General features: G+C 41.7%; 1 protein-coding gene across 12 annotated transcripts in view; it reads left to right on the forward strand.

Moving 5' to 3' along the window:
- The window catches only part of Pde1c (phosphodiesterase 1C), a 603,438-nt gene that overhangs the window by 212,887 nt on the left and 373,238 nt on the right, over positions 1 to 17,313 (forward strand). For all 12 annotated transcript variants that reach the window (XR_013435068.1, XM_021722262.3, XM_078039880.1 and 9 more), the window contains one exon: positions 8,360 to 8,531. Coding sequence is in view for 11 of the 12 variants with exons in the window: in XM_021722262.3 (XP_021577937.1) it covers positions 8,360 to 8,531 (172 nt within the window). In the remaining variant the exon portion in view is untranslated. The remainder of the gene's footprint in view (positions 1 to 8,359; positions 8,532 to 17,313) is intronic.

The raw sequence follows: 17,313 nt of genomic DNA on the forward strand, positions 1-17,313 counted from the left end.
GGCTTTATTTTTAAGCTTGAATGCCCTATTTTCTCCAAAATTTCTCCTAGGACTCTCTGATTATGTGAAAATTGATCCCTACTCATGCATGAGTGTGCTGAGAAGGGGAATGGCAGTCTGCAGATAAATGCCCCATTGCCAAATTCTCAGGGGAATAATTTGGAGCACCATCCAAGCTTTTCTGAAGATCCTGTAGAACCTGGCCCCAGTTGCCCTGTTTTTTTTTTTTTTTTTTTTTTGAGGGGGGTGGTGAATTCAAGGATCCATTACCACTGAGCTACATTCTCAGTCCTTTCTAAGTTGCCTAGGGCCTCACTAACTTGCTGTGGCTAGCCTTGAACTTGTGATTGTCCCGTCTTACCCTTAAGAGTCACTGGGATTATAAGTGTGCACCACCTTACCGGGCAGTTGTCCTGTTTTTTAATTTAATTTTTTTTTTAGTTGTAGTTGAACACAATACCTTTATTTTGTTTATTTTATTTTTATGTGGTGCTGAGGATCAAACCCAATGCCTTACATGTGCGAGGCAAGTGCTCTACTGCTGAGCCACAACCTAGACCCAGTTGCCCTGTTTTTGATAGAGCTATTATTTAGCCACAGTAGAACCAACCGATTAGCAGATGACTGACATTGAAAAAATAAGTTGTACTCAGATACCAAGGGTGTCGCACAGGGAAGCAATGGTGTTGGATATGAGGCAGAGGAAGACGGGGGAACTGTGGGTAAGACCTTACTGTGGTTTCTGTGAGAAGGAATAGGTGAGCAAGGGCAAACAGGCATAATATTGGCTAGTCTGAATAATTTCAGTGGGCTCTGGGGCAGCAGGCCTGACCGTAGTTGTCCGTATCTGGTCTTCTGGTGATGAAGGGATATGGATGAGTGTGTGAGACCAGTAACGGAGATGGTTGGGGATGCTGATTCTAGATTGCTTGGTTTGTACTTGAAAAGTGCACCCCTGAGAGGAAGATTCCTTCTAGGGTGGATGAATGGCAAGGCAGTAGGTGAAGACAAGGTGACTCTTGTGCATGACTGCAGTCTGAAGCAAGACTCGTCCAGTGCATGTGTGTAGGCAGATGTGAAAACATCAAGTTTACAAAAACCAGGAACATGATTGACTTGTTTACAGTGATGATAACTCCATAGTGCCCGTGTCTTCCCTTCCCTTGACAGTCTCTGATTTATTGTCCCTGACCTTTCCTGCTTCCTACAATCACTTCCCAAATAAACATTTCACATGCCCTTGTCCCCGGTTCAACTTTATAGAAGTGAACCCAAGTCCTACATTGGAAACAATTCAGGACTTGGAGGTCCTCTTTCTGCCATAGGATCCTCTGATTATGTGGAAGTTGCCTCATACTCACGCATGGGTAGACCCAGAAAGGCCCTATTTCTCTGTATAATATTTTTTTGTTTATTCTTTTTGATGCACTTCTCTTGTGACATAATTTTTACTTAAATTTGTTGAAACTGTTCTTGCTCACTTTTTGAAAAAATAGTTCATCGTTGGTTAATTCATTCAGCCAGAAAACATCTCTTTGATGCCTGCCAAACATAATCATGGGTTCAAACTGTTAGTTCTAGTTCAAATCTAACACCTCAGGGGTTTTCTTCATCGTTTTCATTGCCTATTTGTATTTTCCTGAAGTAAAAGTTATGGTTCCCAGCACCTTTTTTTTTATAGCTGCTAATTTGCTGTATCCTACAACATATGTGACATAAATTAGAATTACTACCTTATGATTACCACTGACTGCAAACCAACTAAGGGAAGTTTAAGATTTTTATTTTTTGCTGAGTATGTGTGTACACAAACCTTAGTCTTTTCAAGGGTGTAAGGTTGGAGTACTATATTCTAAAGATATTTAAATTAATTCTTATTTTCAATTATGATTGTTACTAATTTGTTACTAATTTGACATATTATTAAGTTTGTTTCTGTCTGCATTCAATTTTATAATTTTAAAATTCCTTGTTGACTTGATTTTATTTTTTTAATATTAAAATATTTACTTAGTTCAGAGCTGGGGTTGTGACTCAGCAGTAGAGGCCTCGCCTCACACGTGCGAGACCCTAGGTTCTATCCTCAGCACCACATAAAAATAAATGAATAAAATAAAGGTATCGTGTCAAACTACAACTAAAAAATAAACATTAGAAAATTTACATAGTTCAGTAGTAAAATCTATATATGGAAGTCATTCACCGATCTCTAACTGGTTTCCCTATTCCCAACTTACCCCTATAGGTAACATTTTCATGGGTTTTAGTCTTAGTCTTATCTTTTTTGCATAAATAAGCAAATACATTTGCTTTTGTATCTTATTCAAGAGAGCAAAATAAAAGTCTCATGTATGTTGCTTTTCTCCCACTTATCATACATCTTAGAGATTAGTTTACAGAGTTCTTTAATTTTAGAATATTACTCAGTGGCATAGTAGTCCAGTATGTGAATATGCCATAATTAATTCAAGTGGCCACTAGATGTAGTCATGCTAATTATAGGAGAATTTATCAAGGGGGTGCAGCAAATGCTGGTCATGGGAAACATGAGAATTTTGTATTACTAAAAGATAAGTTTTAAAAGTTTACACAAACATAAAGAGAATATGTGTTAATGATTTCATTTAACTCATTAGTTGATGAAGAAACCAATAAGATGTTACAACTGGTGTGAAGGAATATCCAAAGAGCAAATTAATATAAATGCTGAAATGAATTTGCTTAATAGATCTAAAACTGTTAAGACTTATCAGGATTTACAAGGAAGCAAATAGTTGCATTTTGCCGAAGTCTGGCCGGGCACAATTCAGGAGCCACTTGTCAAAAGAAACTAACTTTATTTTTAGAACTACAAACACCAAACAAAACAGCTCCTCAGGAAAAAAACCCTCAGAGCCCAACTGCCACCACTGGCTTCCACAAGCCTCTCACCCCCCCACCAGCCTCACCACCTCCCACAATCCTCCTGCTCTTGAGGCCGATTGGCTGGATTGCATGGGCAGAGCCAAAGAAGTCCCCCAATGAGCAGCTCCGTGGAGGAGCCAATCAGCTAGATGTTGCTGGGGCCGCTGTGAGCCAATCATCAGCCGGCAGCTGGAAGTTTGCTGGCAGCTGGAAGTTTGCTGGGGCCCCTTTGGCTGTGGCTCTCAACAGCATTTCATGGGACACAGTTTGCATTCATTTAGACAAGAATCATTAGTTGGGCTGGGGTTGTAGCTCAGTGGAAGAGCACAGGTCTAATACGTGTGAGGCACTAGGTTCGATTCTTAGGACTGCATAAAAATAAATAAAATAAAGATATTTTGTCTATCTACAACTAAAAATAATTAAAAATAGAACCATTTCATTACTATCAGTTTTCTCAAATTTACACTGTATAAAATAGTTCTATGATAATGAAATATGGAGATAAAACCCAGATGACCCTGATGAATTAGATAGGATACCCATTAAACTTTTTTGCCCATTTTAAAGTCTTAACCTTTTTTCTTGATAGTGTTTGTGAAGGGGATAGGGGTAGAGATTAGGGGAAAATCAATTCATTTTTCAAAAGAGTAGCTCTAGTTTGCCTTGTGTTTTCACCTTCTTTTCAAAGCTTCTTGAGTAGGGGAATAATTCAGTAAAGGTTTCTGTGTGTACTGTAGCTTTCAGCACAAAGCTCTGAAATGCTCAGCACCATGCCAGAGCTTGGGGGGGGCACTTAGTACTTTTCTGTTGTTGGTTGGCATGAATCAGTGAACTCATCCTCCAGGCATAGCAACATTCTTAAATCTTCCCATTTTGTGTTGTGTAATTTACCTGAAGCAGGCAGTTGTTAATCATTTACCTTCTGAAAGAGATTAAAAGAGAAATAAAACAAAAATTCCTAGTGATGCCCTTATCCTGCCAATTGCCTGGACCTCAATGGGTTTGTTCCTTAGGGTCAGATTATAGGTGAAACTGCATTAATGAGCTCTTAGTTAATCCCTGTTAATGGTGCCTAAGTTCTATGTAATTACAGCTTATATCAAGTGGGATAATGACGAGAATGTTTTAAGACAGGGATGGGGCTTGGATATTTCCCATCTTTAAAATTGTTATTGTTATTTTAGCTTTCTGCTTTTGTTTGAATTTAGCAAGAAAGTAAGTTTTTTGTTTGTTTTTTAAACTTCATCATACTGTGAAATCTGCATACTTTCTGCTCATGAATATGGGGAGGATCTTTGAGGGAAAGACCAAGTTTTCAAAACTTTGGCAAAAATATTCTTATAATGAGTATTTACTCCCTGCCCCCCCCCCCCACTTTTTCTTTGTGGGGCAGTGGGGTGGTGGGTCTTTTAGGAAGAGACACTAGCTCAGAAATTTCCACTTACAGTTCATTGGACCAGAATTATAATACAAAGTTAACTGTGGCAGCAAAAGAGGCTAAAAATTGCATATATTGTTTCCTAAACTTTTTTTTTTTTTTTTTTTTTTGGTACCAGGGATTGAACCCAGGGGCACTTAACCACTGAGCCACATCCACAGCCCTTTTTTTAAAAATTTCATTTACAGGCAGGGATTCCTTGAGTTGCTTAGTGCCTCACTAAGTTGCTGAGGCTGGCTTTGAACTAGCAATCCTCCTGCCTCAGCTTCCTGAGCTGCTGGGATTATAGGTGTGTGCACCACACCCAATTGTTTCCTAGGCTGTTGAGAAGAAGATGGCAAGTGAAAGTCTAGTTAGGGATGAATGTTAAGAGAATCTTATTTATAGATTATGCTATAACGCTATATTCTTCTCTTGAACTTATCAGCGTGTCTGTGCTGTTAGTACCTTTTGGAGACATCATTGTGTGTCTATTTGGAACCTGTAATGGAGAATTGGCTGGGTCTCTTTAATTTTTTTTTTTTGTAGTGTAGATGGACAGAATGCCTTTGTTTTATTTGTTTATTTTTATGTGGTGCTGAGGTTGAACCCAGTGCCTCACGCATGCGAGGTAAGAGCTCTGCCGCTGAGCTGTAGCTCCAGCCCCTTGGCTTGAGTCTCTTGATCCTTCTCATTCACTACTGAGAACATGGTAAAAAAGCTATTATGAATCATGAATGCTTTGAATTCATGATTTTTCGTTTATTAGTCATATCTGTATGTACTTCAAAGTAGTCATTTGTGTGCGCGAGACTTTAGCTCATCTACAGATAAAGTGCCTGGCTTTGTCTGCATTCACAGAGCCCTTTGTATAACCCTGCATTCCTCATGGGCTCATTGCCTTACAGCATGTGGTCTCTCTTCTAAAACAGGTATGTCACCACAACCTTGCTTAAAAATCTTAAGTACTTTTTGGCTTACAGAAGAAAATTTAAAATGATTAGCATTTTGTTCAAGGCACTTTACAAGGCCCCCTCTGTTGACTCCAGCCTCAGTAAACCACTCTGCTGTGCCCCTGAGCCTTTGCACATACTCTTTGCACTGAACCATCTCCCTGTTCTTCCCTACCTGCTGAAGAGCTGCTCTGGCTTTAGATTCACATCATGTGTTGTGTTCTCAGTGTAGCTTTCCTCAGGGTGCTGAGGCTGGGCAGGTGAGCCCTCCCTGGGCTCCTGGAACACCTTGTTTGCCCCTTAGTTATGGGTATTGCTTATTTGTTGTGATTGCTTGTGGGTCAAAGTTACAAAAGTTACATCAATAAGTTTAAAAGAAGGCTGGGGTAGAAGTTATAAATAGTATCACTCACCATTTACCTCCGTCTCCTCCTTTTACATTCTCAATTCCTCAATCATTCATTTTTTCTATTTTAGGGCCTGAAAGGAACTTGGCGTACTGAGGAAATTAAATATGTGTTTATAGAATGAACAAAATGAAGGAACGAAGGGAAGTGTGCAGGAGGCTTATTGCAAGGCTTTCACTTAGGGCAAATTTAAGAAAACAGGCCCTGCTCGTGTTCTTCTTCCTAGCACCAGATCCTCATTAGCGTCCAGAGATCTTCATCAATGTAGGACCAGACCTTCATTAATAAGACTAGATCATATTAAGATATATGTTTAGGGCTTTAAAAAAGTTGTTTTGCAATTCAGGAGTTGGAGGGGGTCTGTTTCCTGCCACTAAAGTGCTCTTGATTGACCTGAAAGCAGTTTGGATGGACACCCCAAGGGGAATCAGTCATGGCCATGGTTATTACAGGAATTGTTTGCTGATCCTGGGTATCCTTGGTGAAAGCTCAAGGAACTTTGTGAGATGCTTCTCTCTTTGTGTGTTAAATTCTTTTGATCCTAGTAGCAAAACTATCCTTTAGGCACAAGAAGCTGGGTGATATCATCTGGTGGGTTATAGGTGGCTGGTCAGGGTGTTGAGGTAAGGCTATGTGCACACAAACCAAGTCTCTCCACCCCTGTTACATGCACGATATGCTTTAGCTGGCACTGCTTCTTACTGTTTCCTGCACATCACCTGTGCCCCATAAAGAGCCTTTGTGTGAGTTAGAAAGAGGCATTCCCTTTGCTTGAATGGGGTTGAAAAAGCCAATTCCCTCATGATGGACACAGATCCATGCGTACAGGTGTTGGTTGTCTGACAAAGTCTTTGCACAAAGGTAAAATCATTTTTTTTCCCTCTGGGTAGTAAGCAGCACAAGCTAATGGTATTTGAGTAATGATAATGCTCTCAGACTGGAAAAAAATTGTACTCAGAGACATTTTAAGTGAAGTTTTTGATTTACCTTTTATCTACTTGCTTTTATTTTTAGAATTATTTTATTTTAATAGTTTTTAGATTTCTAATAAAACAATACAAAGAAATCTGGTATTCCTCACACCTGGATACCTCTGTAATGGACCATTAATACGGTTCACTTCATACAATTATGAACTAATTTGGATACATTATTATTAATTGAACTCCATACATTGTTTGAATTCTTAACAATATTTTTAGGTCCAGGATCCTATCCAGGATAACACATTGCAGTTTGTCATCTTGTTTCTTAGGCTCCTCTTGGCTGTGGCAGTTTCTCAGACTCTCCTTGTATGACCTTGATGGTTTTAAAGAGTACTTATTTATCAGACGTTTTCCCCATGACTAGACTGGGTGTTTTAATGGGTTTTATTATTATTTACATATGGTAAGGCCAACAGATCTGGAGACAACTGCCTTTGTAAAGATAGCTTGTTGTACTGATAGATCCTAGGGGTGGGTTCCATATCATGTCCTGGGGGCATTTGGGGAAGCACTTGGGGTCTGTTCTGAGGCAGAAAGAGAGAGGAATCATGGACAAGAGGCTTTATTGTTTTTTTTCTTTTTTCTTTGTGGGAAGGAACAGGCAAGGCTGGACAAGCAGGCTTAGGCTTGGCTAGTTTGAATGGGTTCTTGGGCACAGGGCTGTCTAGTACCTAGCTGTCTGGTACCTGGGCCTGGGATTGCTAGGGCAGGTGGATAGGGGCAAGGAGCATGAAATCCCTTTGAGGGAAGAGGTTTGGATGGATTATGGACTGGCTGGTTTGTATTTGAAAAGTGCATCCCTGGGAGGATGAATCCCCCTGTGATGCTGGGGTGGGTGGGTGCTGAGAGAGGTGGGGACCAAGGCAAAGTGACAGAGCTGGCTGTGTCTGCTAGGTTCAGAAAGGGCAGATGCTAAAGCATGAAGTTTACAAAAGATGGGATCATACTTACTACCTGGGGAAGATGTGTTTTGACGAGAGAGATCCCAGAGCTGTTTTCACATCACATCAAGGGTCCACACTGTCCATATCACTTATCACTGTTGATGTTGACCACCTGGCTAATCAGGCACCACTTTTCACTTGGTGCTTGCCTTTCATGATTATCTTGTATTTTGAAGTGTTTGTAGAGTAGGATATCAATAAACATGCAGCATAATTTTCTTTGGGTCTTCATATTGCAGAAGAATCAACCTGGGAATTGTGAGCTCCAGTTCTTAGGGGTGGGAATCTCTTTGGGGTGGGTGTGTCTACAGAATGGAGTTTTGAAGCTTAGGCCTCAGGCAAGCCAAGAACCTAGGGGAGACTTGTGTCTGAACATCTCCACTGTTCCCTAAAATGGTAGCACTTTAGAGCACTTGAAATTGCTGAATGAACATCTTAGTAGGTATCTGAGGCTGTCCCAGGAGTTGAGGGTTGAACACCTCCGAGATGAGACAGGATGTATCCATAATGCGGACAGTAAGTCAGGTTGCTCAGTGCTAGCCTATTTTCTGAATAAATGTAAGAATTCCTGGTTACTCCATATGTTGCCCGATCAGTATCTTCCGGAGCCCTTGGATGTTGGTGGAGATGATGTGAGAAAGGCACAAATCTCCCTGCCCTGCTTTTGAACATCCTGAACAGAAAGGCAGAACACCTAGTAGTTTGGGGATTCACCTGCACGTCATCCTTTTCTCCTCATCCTCAGGGTCGAAGTCGCAGAACTGTCTGTGGAACTCCCTCATCGATGGGCTCACCGGGAATCTCAAGGAGAAGCCACGGCCAACAATCGTTCATGACCCACGGCCCCCGGAAGAAATCCTAGCAGATGAATTACCACAGCTGGATAGCCCTGAAGCCTTGGTGAAGACATCATTCAGGTTTGATGGATGAAAACTCACTTTGTTCCTTTTTATCTGCTTGGGAGTTTTTTTTTTTTTTTTTAATTCTTTTTTTCAAAGAATTCCTGGTTACTCCATATGTTGCCCGATCAGTATCTTCCGGAGCCCTTGGATGTTGGTGGAGATGATGTGAGAAAGGCACAAATCTCCCAGTGTGGCCTGCAACTTATGTCATGTCTTTGTGCTGAGTAAATTAGAGATGATGAAGGAGAGTTGGAATCAGTGCTGGCTGGACTCCTGGCTGAGTGTCCCGAATGTAGTGAAGATTATCTCAGTGGATAAGTTGTTCTTGGCATTTAATTGATATTGGCATTTAAATGTAAAGAACTTACTGATGTTGACAATTTAAATTGGATTAATGAGTCTTTTGCTTCAAAGGAGGATGACGCATCCAGATAAGTGCACAGAAAAAAAAGTGTGTGGTGGGATTCATTCAACCTGGTGTCTCTGGAGTCTCTTGCTGGGGGAGGGTTTCTGGTTGTGAGAGATGGAAGAGCTGCTGTCAGTTGAAAGAAAGTGAGAATCTTCTTGTGTTGGTTCCCAGATGGCTGTCTACCCTGTTCTTGTTCATTGTTTAGTCTTGCCTCTCCCTGTGAATGCCTCTTATTTTCATTTAATATTTTATTCCATTTTCCTTATAACTCTATTCCTGACCTTCTCACCTGGGCTTAATGAAAATCAGTCTGGATATGAATGTGGTATAAAAGGGATTTTTTTTTATCTTGAATGAGTATTGAAACATACAGTAATACTCATACCATAATTAAAATCTACCTGGGCATGGTGGCACATGCCTGTAATCCCAGCAGTTCAGGAGGCTGAAGCAAGAGGATCGAGAGTTCAAAGCCAGCCTCAGCAACTTAGGTGGTAAGCAACTCAGGGAGACCCTGCCTTTATATAAAATATTTTAAAAGGCTGGGGATATGACTCAGTGGTTAAATGCCTCTGGGTTAAATTCCCAGTACCAAAAACAACAAACAAACAAATAAATAAACAAATACACAACCCCTCTCCCCCCAAAAAACCCAGAATTAAGATCTAATCAATTTCCAGCTTGTCTTCCTCGCCTTCTTTCTTCCGGTATCCTTATTTTTAATCTCTTGCTTTTCTTTCCATCATAGACTTATATTTTCCGCGTGGTTAGTAGAGTATACGGATCTCACTTCAGATAATTTTGGGCGTCTGTGAAATATATTTGAAAGATATGCTCTCTTTTGCATCCAGGTGATGTGTGTAATTGCTCAATAAAAGCCATTTCATTATGTGAAGGTTCTTTTTAGTAAAGACTGCATTATAGATGAGTTTACAGCAAAAGTGATGAATAGGGGTTTGGATTTCTTTGTACAAAGTGGCGACTACATGGGTAAGACAAGAATCGCAGCCAAGTGCTTTTCTTATTCCCTAGGAGGGGTTTGGTTATTACTTTATGAGGTTGTGAATAAAATAAAACCCACTCACCCGAAGCACATCCTGTGAACCTGCAGCTCTTTGCAGGTGACTGTGGTGAAAGAGGGGGCGTCGGATGGCTATCTTATGTTTTCTCACTCTGGAGCCAACCTCTCCACAGGGCTCTATAGCTACTCCCCCATCTCAAAGCAGGTCTATTGTCTTCTTAAATGAACAGCAGAAGGGTGCTCTCCAAGAACGAACCGGGACCACCACCTGTTCCCTTTGCAGTCTCTTCATGCTTTTTCGTAGATGGAATGTACTGACTGGTGGCCCTTCACTTGATCTGCTAGTTGTACCATGTGTCAATGTGTGGGTTCCCAAGAGAGACCAAATTATAAGTTTTTTTTTTTTTAAGTCAGGACTTATTCCTGGTTCCTTGTAACATTTGGCACAATAGGAAGGACACAGAAGGTACAGTTATGCCAATCCTTTAGCAATTGAGGCTAGAAATTTCATTGCCATTGACTACTCATTTATTGCTGTGCTGTTCTGGAACCACTCTTTCTTCCAAAGGGGATGGTTGATTCTTTCTTTTCTCCTCCTCCTCCTCCTCCTCCTTCTTCTTCTTTCTTTCTTTCTTTTTTTTTTTATTTTGGCACTTGGGATTGAACCCAAGGGGCACTTTACCACTGAGCTACATCTCTATATGACTTTAGGATTTCAAAGAAGAATGAACTCTGGCTGGACTTTTAAGTAATGCTATAGGAATGTATCATTTATGCATCCCCTCCCCGCCCTCAGAGTCACTCAAGGTCTGAAAAAACTGGAGAATTGCTGGCTCCCGGTATCAGTGACACAGGAGAAATGGTGCATTACACCCTTGCAGTTTTAAACTTCAGTTGCATCAATGATCAGTGCTCTCGGTAAGATAGCTCTTCTTATGCCAATGGACATAGTCTTCCCTCTGCTGAGGTTGAAGCATCAGGTTCTTCTCTTTGACTCTGGAATCCAGAACTTCTCAGCCCCAGTGCCCTGAATGTGCATGTATGTGCGCGCGCGCAGACACACACACACACACACACACACACACACACACACACACACACACACGGGATCTGCACATATAGTTGTCAACATCCTGAACCTCTCTGCTTTGGAATGTCGTCGTCTTTGTTGAAGGGCATGTGGTTCCCATGGATGGGCATCATCTGTCCTCTTGAAGCTCCTCTGCAGGGTCATCATCACTGAGTGATGCAGGAAAAGTGATAACTTTGGGTTTACCCATTTTTTTCTCCTTGTTCATATGTGGAGGGGATTTAGAACCTGGGCCATGAAATATCATCAGCTCCTATTATCAAACAAGATTGAGATTCCAATGATAATGAGCCTATTGTACCAAATTATTAGGAAGTCCAGTCTTTTTTTTGGGTTCTTCTCCCTAACTATTCCTAAGGGCCCCCAGGCTTACGGACAATGGTTTCAGTGTTTGTCCTTTTCCTGATCTGCCTTCTGTCAAGAAATGGGGTCTCATGTTGAGGGTGGACTTTCTGACCCCACTGAGGTTATGACTCTACATCACCAGCCCAGATCCCCTCTTCTTTGGAATGTTTCCTCTCCGTGACTTCTGTTGTCTTTTTCCTGACACCTGGGCTTAGGTGACACTACCAGTTTTTCTTATAATGTTGACCTTCCAAAGGAAGGGGCTAGATGCTTCATTCCCTTTCTCCATGAATCTTTTGTAGCTCTCTGCAAGTAGGCAAAGAGAGTACCCTTGGTTAATATTTGCATAATGTTTTCATTCAAGTAGTTCTTTCCAGATCAAAAGGACACTCTGCTCTGCAGTTAAATTCTCCTTTCCATTCCCATTACCTATTCCATTTAATAGGTAAAATTTATAGGTAGATTATAAATTTATAGGTAGTAGGTGTTTTTCCAAAAAGTTTCAAAAGTGAATGTGTCTCAGTCTCCCCTGGGTTCTCTGTTAAAATAATAATAACAACAACTATTCTCTTATTTCCAGAAGCCCTAAGATGTTGTCCATTGTAGGGATGAAGAAACTGGCCCAGAGAGGTAGATCTCAGGCTCTGATTAAATACTGATGCAAAGTAATATAGATGATTGCTTGGAGATTGTGTAGCTGTTAAGCTGTATGTCAGCCTTTGGAATATCATCACGTAAACATCTCTTTTAGACTCTCATAAAAAGCATGCCTGGGATTCAAATGCAGCTTCAAGACAAGTCCCTGGGACTCCTCTTCCAACTGGGGTGCCTCTGAGTCTGTTTTGTAAGCATTCTGGGACAGTCATTGGTGGCCAACACTTTTTATGTCAGTTACCAATCACGCAGGAGGTGTTGCTAGAAGTGAGAATTCAACACACAGATTTAGAAATAAAGATTTTGGAAAATGAAAGGCACCACCTTTCTCCCCACAGGGCTATACACTGATAGCTGACGTGTGTGCAAATGCCATCTCAACTCTGAATATGGTCCTTGATACTCTTTCCTGTTGTCCCTCTCTTTGCTAGGCAGTGCTGAGAAAATGCTGTGACTTGGAGCAGAGAGTTCAGCAGAGTCTCAGGAGGAGGGTACAGGGGATGGAAGGATGGGTTTTTCATTCTAAGCTACCCAGTTAGGACTATTCAACTTCTGATAGTGGCTGTATTGGGTTTTCATTTCAATTCTATTACTATTGACAAATTATTTTCTTCATTTATTTAAACATCTTTTTTTCCTTTTCTTTGTTTATTTCCAAATACATGAAAGTATAATTGTCAATAAAAACTGTATGTATTTATGATGTATAATGTGATGTTTTGTTGTATATTACATTGGAAATGATTAAATCAAGCTAGTTAACACACACCTCACCTCACATGCTTACTTGTTTATTCTTTTCTTAATTGTCACAGAGGTTGGACCAGAACTGGCTCTGACAGTTCAAACTCAGTTGGGCATCATAATCACTGGGGACTTATTGACATGGATCGTGGGGCTCACCTTCAAGTGTGGGAGGGCTCTGGAATGTGCTTTTCTAACAAGCTTCAGGTGATCTTGTTGCCGATGGTTGAAGGACTATTGAGCTAGGTGATATTTAATACCTCTTTGAACTTGAAAATATTTTGTTATGTTAATTTGAGCAGGTCACTCACCTAATTCGTCTTCAGTTCTGAAATCTATGACATGGGGATAAAACATTCACTTCCCAGGGGTTTGGGGAGGATTTAAAGGTGACCTACGTGAAAGAGATAAGCAGTGAATGGCAGAATGGGCTCAGGAAATATTGATCTTGTATTTCTGTTCAGCACTCCCTGGAATGCCCTTGAGCTTACCCACAGAAAATATGTGGATCAAAGTCGGGTTTTGTGGCTCCAGGTGCAGACACTATGAGCTTCGAAAGCCCACTAAGCCTTTTCCATGAGAAATCTGCTTTCAAAAGCTGATACTCTTGAAAGGAAAAAGTGGACACTTCAGTGCCTGGAAGGTGACCCCCTGGGAAATCACCCTGGGTGTCTGTTTTCCTTATTCCTCATGAGCCTCTTGGTCTGTCTGGGCTTTTCTTAAAGGTGAATAGAGAATGAATTGAATCTGGGGCTAAAGCAGATAGACAAGTCCAGCCAGTGTGACTGGCGACAGGAATCTCAATACCTGCCACTAGAGGACCCAAGAGAACAGGAAAGAGCTGGCAGCTGAGAGCCTTTTCTCTCTCTAGCCTCCAGCACACATTTGCAGAGGTGAAACCTGGCCCATAGTATACTGAGAGTCAAGGAAGTGAATGCATCTTGGGCATCTGTGATGTGCCAGGGATTAGCCATGTAATTGCTCATTTAATCTCCCCAGAGCCTGGCAAATTGAGCATTGTTATCCTGGTTGTACAGACTAGGAAACTGAGGCTCAGTGAGATTAAGCAGTTTGCCCAAAGACACCCAGCAGATGGCCCAGCTAGAGAATTAAATTCAGTCAACCTAGCTCTAAACTATGAACTCTCCACCATGTTCTGCTTCCACCATATCACCTCGACTTTCGGGTTTCTGGAATTGTTGTGGATGACAATTTGTTCTCAGTGTTGTGGGTTGTACTAGATGGGGTGTTCACTTCGAATATACAGATTGATGTATACCTTAGATATTCTTCAAGACTGACTCTGTTCTATTGCACTAAATCTTTTTTCTGGTCCAGACCTGTTTTCAACCCACTCATTCCTTTTGGATAGAAGGCCTCTAAGGCACTACTTCAGTATCCAGCAGTGGAACCCCTGAAGCCACCCAGTGTGCCAGCCATCCCAGTTACTTACCTTGAACCACGGGACCCCCTGGGTGGGCTCAGTTGCCAGGTTTTGGTAACTTTGAGTTTGGAAGAAGAGCATGCTTATGCCCTAGGGAGTCACCGGGTGGTTGATGAGTGTCTTTCCCCACTTAGAATGGACTTATTTGGGCTTTGGCAAAGGTTTCTAGATTCTATACATAGCTTACTAAGAATATGTTTCCAAGAGCAGAACTGCACGGAGCCAACACCTCAGCTACGGATGAGATTAAGGCCTTGTCAGATCCCATTTAATGGATTGCGTTTTCCATGCAGAATTAAATCATTGAACTCGTCCTCATTTTGGCTTTTGGCAGTCAATTTTCCACCAGGGGATGCTGCCAAGAAGTCCGTTTCTGACTTGATTACTTTCAGGAAATGTGCAATCTGGCTGATGATATGGCATGGCGTGTATTAGAGTCCCCTGTGGCTTCTGATCCCACCCCGGCATGAGTCATGGGTTAAAATTCCCAGTTAGCTCATGGGAAGTCTGATCACATGGATTTCTCTATCACCATGTATTGCTCACCCACTGGGGACTTCTGGGGACCCATGGTTCTGGTGGGGAAAATTGTCCCTGTGATGGCCAAGGTTGTGTACCCCAATTGTACCAGTCATGGCAGGAATCCCTAAGGCTAGTTGGTCCTTGGAGATGCTGGACTCCTCTGGGGGTGACTTTGGCTGGATGGTGGCCTTGCTGAACTTGCTTTAGAGTTGCCCTGTAGTACAAGATGTGTTCACCCAATCTTTTTTCCTTCTCTGCTTTGTAGGAAATCAGAGCCTCTCCCAGCTCCTAATTCATTTCTTTCTCTCTCTCTATTTTTTTGGTTGGTGTGGGGGAACTGAGGATTAAACTCAGGGGCACTCAACCACTGAGTCCCATCCCTAACCTTATTTTGTATTTTATTTAGAGACAGGGTCTCACTGAGTTGCTTAGCACCTCACTTTTACTGAGGCTGGCTCTGAACTTGCAATCCTCCTGCCTCAGTCTCCTGAGCTGCTGGGATGGATTACAGGCATGCACCATGATGCCCAGCTCATTTTTCTCTTACAGATTTTCTCCCTGATAAATTTCTTGTATGTCTAAACCTGCTTTGGCATTTACTTCTTAAAGGTTCAGGTTAAACACAGTGTCCTGTCTCACTATGATCTTCTACTGGGCCACCCAGTACTTGTATTTTGGTGCTATAAGCCCAGTTTCAGTTTTATGGGCCTAGAAATCCTGGATCAGGATTTAATTTTATATTTTATATTTGAGGCTATGTCTTCCCCATGAGCTATAGTTTTAGGGTGGACATTAGCCAGGCCACAGCTTTCTTTAGTATCTTGAAACTTAAATTGCCTATGAGATAACTTATTTTCTTGGATTAAGTAAAGAAACTGCAAGAGAAGTGGAGAGATTTTTATATTATACTCAAAATATGGCTATTACCATTGTCTAAGGGAAAAGCTGAGAAATGTTGACCTCCATACAAAAGGTTGGATTTTGAACACAGTCTGGTTCCCAGCCAGTGGACCTGTCTCCAGGACTCACTTCCCCTCAAGAATGTGTCCTTCTTCAAACCAGAGCACATTCTCCTCTGGTTATTGGGAAATTCAATCTCCCACCTCCAGGAATGAAGCTTTTCTGAAGTGTATTCTAAATCACAGCAACTCTTAGCACATTTTACAAAGTGCAAGCTATTCATTCTAGAATAGCCCCTTAGGGAGGAGTAAGGAGCTTCAGTACTCTCAGGTGGAAAAGGAGGTGTGGAGCATTCTTTCTAGTCTTCATCTCTGAGCCAGTGTCAAGTGTGGATAAACTTCTCCACACTTCCTAATTAGCAACAGGAGTTTTTGCCCAAGGCCAAGAGGTAGATGTGTAATCCCTAATGTCCTCCCTAATTTATGTTTTATTTTATTTTTTGGTGCTGGGGATTGAACCCAGGGCCTTGTGCATGTGAGGCAAGCACTCTACCAACTGAGCTATATCCCCAGCCCTGTTTTCTCTAAATTAATGAAGGAAGCATGAAGGAATCAGCTCAGACCAAATAACATCTAGGGGTCAGTGTGGGAAACATGGTAAATATGTGTCTTTTCTCCAGATGCACAAGCAGTAACTTTATTGCACACAACCTGTACACTCATAAGAAAGGAGTTTTCAAAAGAGTTCTCCATATTTGAAAGTAGCATTGGGAGCTACAGGGTTGAGAGCAGCAGTCGGGGTGGTTTATGTGGAAAACGGGTGTAGCCCAAGGCCAAGGGCTCCCTGTGCTCTTGCTTGGGTATTTCCACAGCTGGACAGCTGGAACTCCTACTCACGTGCTCCTTGAACACTTTACAATTCCCCCAAGAACACGTCCTGTGTTATTCTTGTTCGTATTTTGCATCAGAAACTGATTTTTCCGGGGACAGGGACCCACAGCCTGGGTTATATCAGAATGCTCGAAGAATATTTGTTGATAATGACAGACTGTGGTTTTGCAGCCCAATTCACTTTTTTCTGGTTTAACTCACAACCCTACTGTAAGGGTAGAGTAGTTCTTGGTGCTGGAAGTGCAAATTCAGTACATCCCAGACATCAGGGGAACCTCTGGTCAGAAGAGAAGGCAACAGAACTGCTGCTGGAAGCTTCAGAAGCCCTTGCCAGGGCTGCCGCCACCAGATTCCTTTCTTTGCTATTTTTTTTTTATTTTGACTTATTAGAGGATAGAGGATTTATTCTTGTCAATCAGTAGGGAACCGGGAGTTGCTTTACAGAGAATGTGCTTTATAGATTGACATCACAACGTGAGAAGTACCTGAGTAACAGGGTCACAACTTTGTCAGTACCGAGATGTGCAAGAAAATGTAGCATTTAAATTTTGTTTTTAGTGGAGCTGGTTTTCTCCCAGAGCCCCTACTTTCCTGGTACCAGAAGAGGGAACCCTACATTTAAAGTCAACTATGGACTCATATGCTTTTTATTTCCCTCTGCTGATTTAGTTTCTTTGGACAAATACTCTCTTGTTCAGATGTCCTCCGTCCTCTCTCCCCCTGCATTTTGCCAAGGTGGCATCTGATTTTGTGTGGCTCTGGCCACTGAGGAACGGGG

This window comes from Ictidomys tridecemlineatus, chromosome 2 (assembly GCF_052094955.1).
Source record: "Ictidomys tridecemlineatus isolate mIctTri1 chromosome 2, mIctTri1.hap1, whole genome shotgun sequence".
NCBI lineage: Eukaryota > Metazoa > Chordata > Mammalia > Rodentia > Sciuridae > Ictidomys > Ictidomys tridecemlineatus.